Raw genomic sequence first — 11,135 nt, 5'->3', positions numbered from 1 at the left:
TGCCTCTCATTTCTCAGGTTCAGCTGTCTCCAGTTTAAGATCTCTTTGCAATTTTATTACTAATGCTTGTTAAAAAGTAATTTAAAAAATATTATAAGGATGTGTCTAGGTTAAATCTACAGCAATATCGGATTCATTTTCAACCAATCTATTGTTATTTTCCTACTTAGCAATGTATTTTTCCTCTTTTACTATTTCACTGTAACACCAGGAACTCTATCTGTCTTTCTTTTATGCTGAAGGTGAAGCTATCCCAGCAGAGCTTCTCGTCTGTCTGCTTTCCTCTGGCTTCACGCTGATTTAGAAGAGAATCCCTCAAACACAGGAAGCCGGTTGGTTGCACACAGAGAGATTAGGGCTGGGTCTCTCCTCAGTGAGCGTGGATACAGTGATGATGACACACAATTCCTGCCTGAACTGTCCAACCGACATCAGCCCGCGCGCTGGTGTTTACACAAAGCACCTCAGTGGGCAGACAGGTGAGACGAGGGCAGACGCCAGCCTGGATCCACATGGACGTGTGCACATTGGCCTAAAATGTTCACACTGCTAAGGTGTGGCAGATGAGCAGAATCAGGAGGGATGTTGTGTCAGGACAGTTGAGACACGGAAGAGCTTTAGGAGAAAAATAAATAAGGATTTTTTGCTACAATAATTTCCAGAACTGATTACTATCTTAATAGTGAACAAGTAAAAAATCAGTACAGTTTGGCAGGTGAGTCAGTTGTACTAGAAACTGTCATTTCTGCAAACCTCACTCAGTTTGTTGATGTAGTTCAATCACGGCTCTGCGTCTTTATCTCAAGCCATTCTGCACCTGCACCAATAGTCATAAATCCTTTAAGCGCGCTACATGCTGTCATGCTCTGAATGCTTTCTAACAAAGCAAAAGCAAAAGGCAGGATGTCAGTTAATTACCGCCATAGTACAGTGAAAGGTCCAAACAGAGAAAGACAATCTGTTGCCTGAACAGACTTTACCAAGACATGCAAATAAAAGACGGAGGAACCAGTTGGGCAGGCTGCGGGAAAGCAACAAAGCTGAGGGAGAAAATGCAGAGAACTTTTCATTCAATGTATTTTATTTAGTAGACAAACACAAAGTAGTTTGTAAATGTAAAGTAAAAGAACATCTGAAAAGTGTGGCATGTATTTATATATTTATAATTAACAGCCCAAGCTTTCAACGACTTGCTGAGCATTGTCCAATCCATCATCTGAACATGGAAAGAGTATGCTACAATATACACTTTGTGTTGTGGATACCAAACACTTCACTTTAACCTTGATACCCCATTCAAGACTGAGGTGGAGGTTTCCCTTCCTTAAGGTCAGAGACCCAAAACGTTTAATCAGTGTCACAATTAATGATTTAGACACAGGGAACTGCAATTTCAGTCCTCAAAAAACACTATTCTGTTTCTTTTAGATGTTCACAGATGTTCTACGTACAGTCTGGCTGATTTTTGCACTAAAGAAATTAGCTAAAGTTTACACAATTTCCTCCTGCTTCACAATTAAGCACTTTTTGTGTTGTCTATGTCATAAAATCCAGTTCAAACACAATGTAGCTTGTGGTTGCAACATGACAAAATGGGGGAAAGTTCAATATTTATGAGATGTTAAAACGTGACTAATGCTTAGTAAATTAGTGTCAAAAAAGATACCAGAAACCAAACGCGAACATTCAGCAGATAATAAATGTAAACTCTGTTCCTTGTGTTGATGTGATTAGTGTTATCTTATGTCTGGGATGTTTGTTTTGCCCACAGAACAGGTGACATTTATTAATCCAATATTTCACCGCAACAGCCTCGAGTGGAGGCAGTTAGATCAGGGGTTCATCGGAGTTCAAAGCTGGTATCAACGTTAATTCAAGTATTTACCGCCACCTCGTGGATGTTTGGTATCATTGCATCCACTGCATTAATGATTTAGACACTGAATGTTTTGATATTTTTTTAAAGATTGGGTCATTCTGAGTAATATCTAAGAAGATGTTAGTTTGTAATATTTATTAGGTAGAAATTGCATCTTCAAGTTGTCCACTTTGCTTTTTTTTGTGAATTGTTGCAGCAGGTTGTTGGGATAACAGAAAGAAAACAAAGACGTCACTGTTTCTTTGAAACCACACTGCTGAAATGTCAAAAGTGAATCCAAAACAGATACACAAGGTTTGTCGTATGACCCTTTAAATTGTTTGCACAAAATTCAAAAACACAGCAAAGAAAAAAAACACAACAAATGAAAAGCACCACAAAGGTATTTTACACCTTTATTTTAAACCCAGTCTCTCAAACACAACTACCCACAGGGAGCCAATAATGCTTTAAAACTTGCAGCCACTCGTCACCAAAGTCCTAATATAAATATCAACATTTAATAAAAATGTCTAATTGCAAGTCATGTTAAGAACATTTAAGTGTTACACTTCTTGTAGAAAAAAAGTAGCTTTCAAAATCCAGTGTCGGCACAAAGGGAGTCAGTTTTTCAGTTCATTATTACACCCATATTAACCTTATGCAGGTCCCCCCCCCCCCCCCTTTGACAAGACATTTGTTTGCCTCGGTTGAAGCAAACTTCATTATTATAAAAATGTAAAAAAGTTAACACTGCTCAATAAGTCATAAAAACCTTAATGAAAAACCACAAGTGCTCAGTTTGTTCTTCAGAGGACCTTCAATTGTAACAGAACAGGATCTGCAGCTGCACAGCATCTGAAAACATCCCCAACGAGTTTAAATAGTTTATCAAAAATTACTACATTTGTTTAATTCATCTACATAGTTGGTTCAACTGAAATACTGAAATAAACTTTTAAAGGGGCAGTTTTGTGGGGCTTTTTTGTGAGATTGAAGGGTTTCTCAAACATGCATTAAATAATCAAGGCAACACTCCTGGTATGTTTTTGATGAGAGAATAACATTATAACACAATGTAAAGCTAAAAAAAAAAAAAAAGTAAATTTCAATGGTATTCTAATTTACTGAGATGCACCTGCAGCATCATCCATAACAAATCCCTGAATCAGGAGATCCAAACAGTGCAATAATATAGCTACATTTACAGGACTATATGCCTGTATAACAAATGATAAAAAGTCAGACATGATTATTAAATATAAAACCGTTAAATGTGTTCTTCGTTTGATTTACACCTCTCATTAATTATTATAGCGACTACTTTCCTTCAGTAAAATGATAATTCAGCAGAATTCTCAACACAGCTCACCCCAATTATTCCAACAAGACCATTGGAATAAAAGTAGGCAACACATTTTAAAGTCTGCTCTTCCTATGGCAGCAAGGATGCTAAAACCCAGCACCCTAGTTAAGTTTTTCCATTCAGTTAAGTAAAAACGCTGGCGTCGGGTAACCAAACAGCTGGAAGTCGCCGTGGTATCGTGCATAAAGACGCCTGATGTCCCGCTTGCTGATCCCTGAGAAGTAGTGCTCCACCTTGGTCTTGTTGTAGCGTGTGATGCCCGGAGGAATGGCCGGGTACGACACCAGCTGGTGGATGCCGGCCGCTCTCAGGATGAACGCCGCGTCGTGCTCCAGGGTCTCGTGGTGCCCGACCACGCTGTAGTTTATCTCGCACGGTGCGCACAGCTCCGCGTACGTCACCCAGTGGATGATGTGCTCCCCGAACTGCCGGTCCATCCGCCGGCGGCCCTCGGCATCTCCCAGATAACGGACAAAGTCCTCAAAGTGCAGGCCAGAGGCGGCCAAGTCGCTCTCGCGGTGGTTCCTGCGGTATTTGCGTATGATGGCCGGCGCGATGTCGTGCTTGTACCAGGGCTCGAAGCGGGGGTTCTTCACAAACTTGTCCTTGAACGCAGAAATGAGGCGTTCGAAGGGATCTCTCACGATGAAGAACTTAAAGTAAGAGTTTAATCTGGTGAAGTACACAGCAAGGATTAACAAGCTAATTTGAAAAAGTCCCACGAGAAATAAAGTGTGCACATAACCGAAACTTAAAATGCAGGAAAACATTCAGAGGACAATGCAGGTTTAGTCACTATTGTGTCATAGTTGGAGAATTCCAACTATTTATGACCGTCTTCACCTGCCTTGCGTGGATTTTATATATATCCTTCTCCTGTCTGATACATTTGTGAAATTAAATCCTCTTGATTCTTTATAATCTCTCCACAAACTATGACTTTCACAGAAAGATGCAAATGTGAGTATTCCAGGTAGGAATAATCAATTGATTAATCAGATTAATTGATTCTTGACATAATCATCAACTAATTCAGTAATCAATCAATCGATGACTGCAAAATATAGACTAAAAGAGAAAGGTCATTTGCTGAAAAAACCCCCAACATTATCAGAGCAATAATTAGACCCAAACTATACAAAATATATAAACATTTTGGATTTAAGATAAAATCACCTTCATTTGTAAAGATTTTACCCAAAACATTTACATAGTTTTAGCTTCACCCAGTTCACATTCACTGAAGTCATTGCATTGTAGGTAAGAAAATGTCTGTATTTTTTATTTAAAAAGTGAATTTAATCATCTTTTTTATTTTAATGCATTTCTAATATTATATAAAAAGGCGTAAGCAGTTCATTGAAAAATCTATAAAATGTGAGAATTTATTAAAACAATCAATTGTTTTAATAAACAATCGTTAGTTGCAGCCCTAATTTCAAACAATTTAACAGAGGCATGTAAGATTTCCTGAAATTTTATCCATTGCACTTGCAGGGAAGAAAATTGTCTGCTGTACGCAATTTACACACAATAAACAAAACCAACCTTTGCGTTATTTCCTGCGGGGAGAATGACGATAGGCGGGGCAGGCCGTTTTTGTCGTGGTCGTGAACGAGGTTTTCTGGGATTTCTTCCACGCTGGGAAAACCTCCTGCAGCAGCAAGACAAAGCAGAAACGTTCTAAGCTTGAAGCTGCTTTAAAGTACAGCTTTATCCTTGTAAATTCCCACTGTAACTCCAGTGAATGTGCATCAGTCCATCCCGTACTCACCATTGAGCACAATGAGCACCTTCTTCCACTGTGTGTTCCCCACTTTAGGCGTCTGACAGAACAAGATTTGGCGCTTGTCGCAGACAAAGATGCGGTCGAGGACGAACTTGCTGATCGAGACGTGAGTTAAATTGCTCAGGCTGCTGTTCTTACACACGGCTGAAAGATGCTCGATTCGGCTCTCAGAGATCGCCTGCCAATCTGACACGGTGGCCGCAACTGAGGGCTGAGACAATCACACAAGAACTGCCATGGCTGATGGACTGAATTTCACAACAACTTTTCTTGTGAATAGAAAAGAGGTTTAAAAAAATAAAATAAATAAATAAGTTATATCTGAAATAAATTGCTCACCTGATGTGATGGCGTTTGATTTTGCTCTAATGCGCTCAGCACAGATGCCAGTTTCACCACCTTTGTATCTCCCACAGTCCAACTTTGAGCAGGTCGCTTCTTATAACCTCGGAGAGCACAAACAAATGTTAATCTGACTTCTAAACATGCAGAATAAAATGAAATAAATCCTCTCTTTATCGTCCTGAAATATTTCTAACACCAAAGTGTGCCATCATAATCAAAAAACAGCCCAAACATCAGTATTGAAAGAAAATATATATTGGAGTCTTATCACTACAGTTTTGTATTTTAACACAAAAAGTAGCTGAAAGAAAGAGGCAAATAGATTCAAAAATGTTCATATATTGAAAGAAAGGTGGATTAAGATACAAGTAGCCTTAAAATTTATAAAGTAGCACAGAGAAGATTAAAAAGTACAATAAGAACAACAATATATATCCAAAAGTTTTAAGAGTTTAAAAAATTTGCTTGAAAAACAAAGGTAGAATGAACAAAATGTTTTACATCTAATATTTCCTTTAACAATCTTCAGGTTTAATTACAGTAACAATTCTCTGTGACCTATAAGCTTCTGCAATGTCTCCTGATAGTTTTCCATCCAGTGTTTTGTGATTTTTTTCCCACCAAGATATAGTATCGATGACCGGTCTCTTACCTTCAATAGTTTTAAAGCTGATGAATTTACTGACAAACATGAGGACGAGCAGGACCCAGCCACAAGCCCCGAGGAGCAGCCACTGGTGCCGCATGATGTGTACATCAGCCCACGGCCATGGAAAGCAGAAGTTCGCACCTGGACAGGTTTACAACAGAATGAGACGCCTAAAACATGACGCCATCATGTGAAAGGCGATTCAAGGAAGTGTCGATGCGAAAATCACTGAGAAGTACAAATTTCTATAAAATATTAGCATTTGTAGCTCCAGTAGTTTATATAAAAATGCTTTAATTGGCTAGCTAAGTATCTTGCCAGTTAGCAAGCCACGCCTGCTCGTCTCTGATAATCCCGCAGATCTTAGTTTATCTCTGCGAGGTTCATAAAAGGTGACAAAGTAGATAGTGAGCCAGTAAAGCATTTCCTCTTACCTTTATGTTGACTTACAGAGAGCGGACAGCTAAGTTAAATAAAGAGTAAACATTAGCCATTGCTATCGAAGCTAATGTGTTTTTCACGCCATCCGATCCAAGTGCGGGCAAAATGAACAGCTCCTCCCAGCGATGGGACCGCGTCACTGCACCCTAGATTTGGCGTCTGTTTTTCCTTCCAAATGCTCAAGACTTGCATGAATGTGTTCATCTGAGAAGCTGTAGACATGATGTCGATAGATGGATAAATACTCAATGAACTTAAATTAATTTTTAGAAGGCTTAGAAACATTTTCGTTTTGTAGGCTGGGGACTGACCATTGATTTCCAAACAGGATCAGTTTTTATTTCCAGCTTCTCACTTGAAAATGTAAACTTTTGATTAAAGATATAATTAAATATTTATGTATATTTATATATACACACATTTGTATTTTTCTATTTTCATATCTATATTTCAGTCTAGCTTGTATGTTTTCTCTACACCTTACTATAATTCTTTTTCATTTGTTACTCTTGTTCTGTCCACTTTCTGTCATGACGGCATAAATTTCCCACTTGTGGAACAAAAAGGATCATTCTGTCTTTAAAAGTCAGAATGCCGCCTTTTCTCTCAGAATTATTTGATTAAAATCCAAATTCTGACTTTTTGTCTTCCAAATTTAATCAAAAATCTCAGTAACGTTTGGTTAAAACATAAACAAAATAAATGCCTGTTTTAGCTTTTTTTTTCACTGAACTGTGATGAAATTTGCCCAATAGTTGCCCATCATGCTCTCATTTGTATTGGCCTGACAAAACTCTGGTAAAATACATTTAAAATGTAACATGAGATTTGAGAAAGTTCAGTCAATAAACTTTCAGGTCATTTTTATAAAGAAATGCATCCGGACTTTTCACCATGTTCCTTATTATGGGAACAAATAAGTGACAAGAATGAGCTCAACAAAAAGACAAAGACAAGCTTCTTTGTATTTTTCATTTATTCCACAAATTTAATTTTCATCAACGTTGACAGTCTGCAGACCTGTTGAGAAATGAAGAAGAAACAAATCATTATTAAACCATCTGTGTTGCTTGTACGGACACTTCAGAGTCAGCGGCCTGAGGATTTTACCTTTGCATGTGGTGACAGGAACGTATGTGACCAGGGTGTAGAGTTTGTTGGCAGAGTCCTCATCCTCGTTACGTTTCCTGGAAAGCCGTACGCGCATCCTGTACGGCACGTTCCTGCTCAACACATCAGGAGAAGGCGACTCAACAGCTGCTTCAAGTGCCAAACAAGTTAGAATAAAACCTCACAGGTGTCGGTTGTTTGCACCTCTACGTCCCAAGTTCAGTTTTGTTGACAAATTGATTTTTCATCAAAACCAGCAGCCCAATTAAAATCAATCCCAAAAAATAAATATATAAAAAAAGAATAGAAACATTTCTACAGAACAATGTATAAATTCCAGAAAGCACAAAAACAATATTTGGAGATATAAAGGTAGTGGATTCAGATCAGTATTTATGTGGTATATATCATACCTACAACTGTCACCAACTTGAGTTAAAATTCATCCAATATTTTCCAATGATCCAACCACAAAAATAAATATGTACAGTCTTTAAGCAGATTACACACATTAGTGGAGAGAGAGCAGCCAAATTGAAATTATGATTTAGGTGTGATTTTATATTACATAAGGCGAGAGCCTCCTACAATAGTGAGATGCATTAAATGCACCATCATGTGTTTCAACAAAAAAAAAAAAAGTGGGAAATTCGAATAATGTTTTTCTTGATGTTAAGCATATTAATTTCCTTTTTGTTTATTAGTGGAACTCAAGACAGACTGACTGACCTGATCCCCTTGCTCCACACTGCCTTGTTGAGGCGAGTGTCGATGCGGACATCAGGAGTTCCCATCTCCTTCATGGCGAACTTGCGGATCTCGTTGATGGCACGGGGAGCCCTCTTCTTGAAACCCCTACATGAGACATTTCAGTCACGTTAACAGCAGAAAGGAGGACGAAATGAAATTCACACAGTCGGATTGTTTACACAACCATTTACAGTTTATCAGCAATCATTAAATATAACTTTTTGTTCTCTATGCACAATCAAGAATATTAAACAGTGATGAACCTCTGCATAAACACAGACAGAATAACACGTTTGATTTTCATTGAATTTCTAATCTCTAACAACAAAAATACTTAGAAGGAGTCAATACATTGAAGTATTTTTGACCTGTCCTAATGTTAAAAAACATACCAAATATGAACTTTAATTTACCTGGCTTGATAATAAAGATTTCACAAATGGCAAACTGCGCTTAAAACATTGTTTTTCTGCAATACTCACACTCCATGAATGCGCTTGTGGATATTGATGGTGTACTCTCTGGTCACCACCTCGTTGATGGCTGAACGCCCCTTCTTTTTCTCTCCTTTCTTGGTTGGGGCCATCTGGAGAACATTAATAATATATTACAGTACCGATTTAGTTGATTTTGGAACAAATGCTAAAACTACAAGGCGGCTTCAACCTCAACTAGCATCAATCTTACACAGAAAACTGCCGCGTTAGCATTAATTTGGCAAACCATAACATTATTAAAAATAATATATAAATTACAGTTTATATAAACTGAAGACGTAATAAAAAAATTATTTGATAAAGGACCAATTCTGTTTCTAAAACGGAGTAACCGTACTTAGATTAGCCACGCTAGCTGAAGCCACATCTCCCGATCCCCTGCTACATCTCATCGTTTTAACTACCAAATCATACGTTCAACTATCTAAAACACAATGTGGCATTTTATATTGTCCTTATATACATACTTATAACGCGAAAGAGTATTTATTTTGCTTTTAAAACACAGGATGGCGATGGATTGTAGATGGTTTTGATCCCGATAAACGTACTCACCTCGGCTCGTAGCTGAGGCGGAAGTCGGAAGGACGGACCAAAATGAGAGCGGAGTAGTTGAAGGAAATGGGTCCGTTGGAAATAAAATACACTAGAAACAGGTAGATGAATAGTGGTTCCCAATGCTTTAGCGTCAACTAGAAACATTTTTGGCAAATAATGACATTGATAAATACATATAAAAACATTTGAAACAACTACTTAAAGTTAATCAATTATAATTTACAAATTTAATAACTCGAAAACGAACAAGGACTTTTGCTGCTGGAACTTACCCGTTTCCCCGTGAAAGGATGAACGAGGCACTTATTTTTTCCAGAACCTTTATATTTCTGAGAAAAAATGTTCTGCTCTCCAGACAGACTTATATCATAACTATTTAGAATAACTTTAATGAAGCCCCCTGGAGTGGGTTTTCCCGAATTTTCTATTATATTATGGGTAGACCACTGCCAAACCTGTTTGAAAATCCTAACCCTAATCCATCACAAGGCTTTTATTGTTAATATAATAAAGGCAGAAAATCCAATAAAAATAATTATTTTTGTTTTCGTTGATTTAATCACAAGCAGTAAATCCTTGTAATCAAACATATTCAACTAAACAGAAAAAAAACAGTAATTATTAATCATTTTATTGAATCATACGGCAGGAAACAGTATTTTAACATTATTAAATAATTACATGATAAATTAACCAATCAGATACACCCATTTTTCAAAATTATATGGGGTCTGTTTTTCTTTTAAAAAAAAAAAAAAGAAAGAAAGCACCCCTGCCCTGATATAAAAACTGTCCAGGTTTTGGTTTTTAAATTGTTTTGTGAAAGAGTAATTAATAAATGTGTAGTAATGTGAAGATCAGCAGTTGTAATAATCTACGTGAGTGTAGCAAATTAATGTACAGACAAATTCAGGTTTAATTTGATAAATTCAGATAAAAAACAGGCTAATTGGTTCGCTCCAGAATCAAGATTAGGGTTTATTTAGTCTGAACAAACACATCCTGTTAATACAAAAATATTTATAGCTAGTCTTTCAGTCAAAAGAAACAAGTTAAAATGTTATTCAGACAGTAAATAAAGCAAATTGTTATATTTAATTTATAATGCTGCTAGATGTGCTTGTATGTTATCATTTGTCAAACCACAATTCCTGTTTCCGGTGTTTTATTTTGAAGGAACTCGCAGGAAGGAAGCGTATTTTTAAATTCACCAGCTTTATTATTAGCTGTAATTACCACTTGCAGCCACTAGAGAGGATAGACCCGCCGCTCAAAATGCGGTTCAAAATAAAACCAAAACCGTCTCAAGCCCATAAGCTGGACATTTTTTATATCAGGGCAGGAGAGCTTTTTATTCCGACCCTATTTATTATTTATTTTAATATTTTTACTGTGCATCTTTGTATTAACATGATGTTTCTGGACACAGAGGGTAAGTACATCTGTAATTAAGCAGTCATAAATATTTAAAACATTTTTATAGTGTAGAGAACAGAAATCATAACATGTAAATAACTGCCTTGTATTGACTTTAAAAAATGATAAAAACAATAAGCAGTACATTGTTCTTAAAGCCGAGCAGAGCACATGCTGCCATCTGGTGGACATAGAAGGTAACTACAAATGTAACTGACTGCTGTAGTAATCCTCATTTTAGTGAGCTAGCTGCTGACACGACCAACTTCTTAAATAACCTGAATGAAATTCCCAATCTCTCAAATTGACTGAAACATTTTCAAAGGCTTCAGGGCTTAAATTAAATTTAAACAAAT

At 37.1% G+C, this 11,135-nt stretch overlaps 2 protein-coding genes and 1 long non-coding RNA gene across 3 annotated transcripts; 1 reads left to right on the top strand and 2 right to left on the bottom strand.

The window, feature by feature from the left end:
* Positions 1–2,261: 2,261 nt before the first annotated feature.
* On the bottom strand, positions 2,262–6,132 carry chst10 (carbohydrate sulfotransferase 10). The gene is made up of 5 exons (XM_028006179.1): positions 6,011–6,132; positions 5,353–5,459; positions 4,999–5,224; positions 4,773–4,878; positions 2,262–3,896 (listed from the first exon to the last, which is right to left on the bottom strand). Exons 1-5 carry the CDS (start codon positions 6,102–6,104, stop codon positions 3,344–3,346), a joined length of 1,086 nt encoding a protein of 361 aa, XP_027861980.1. The 5' UTR covers positions 6,105–6,132; the 3' UTR covers positions 2,262–3,343.
* Positions 6,118–8,413, top strand: LOC114137534 (uncharacterized). Its single transcript, XR_003594008.1, has 2 exons — positions 6,118–6,242; positions 8,263–8,413. It is a non-coding gene; the product is annotated as an uncharacterized LOC114137534 (long non-coding RNA).
* Positions 7,407–9,460, bottom strand: rpl31 (ribosomal protein L31). Its single transcript, XM_028006180.1, has 5 exons — positions 9,361–9,460; positions 8,791–8,894; positions 8,288–8,413; positions 7,559–7,671; positions 7,407–7,468 (listed from the first exon to the last, which is right to left on the bottom strand). Exons 2-5 carry the CDS (start codon positions 8,892–8,894, stop codon positions 7,437–7,439), a joined length of 375 nt encoding a protein of 124 aa, XP_027861981.1. The 5' UTR covers positions 9,361–9,460; the 3' UTR covers positions 7,407–7,436.
* Between the last annotated feature and the right edge of the window lie 1,675 nt (positions 9,461–11,135).

This window comes from Xiphophorus couchianus, chromosome 22 (assembly GCF_001444195.1).
Source record: "Xiphophorus couchianus chromosome 22, X_couchianus-1.0, whole genome shotgun sequence".
Lineage (NCBI taxonomy): Eukaryota > Metazoa > Chordata > Actinopteri > Cyprinodontiformes > Poeciliidae > Xiphophorus > Xiphophorus couchianus.
The sequence above is the reverse complement of the archived record's forward strand: the minus strand, read 5'-3'. Positions and strand labels throughout refer to the sequence as shown.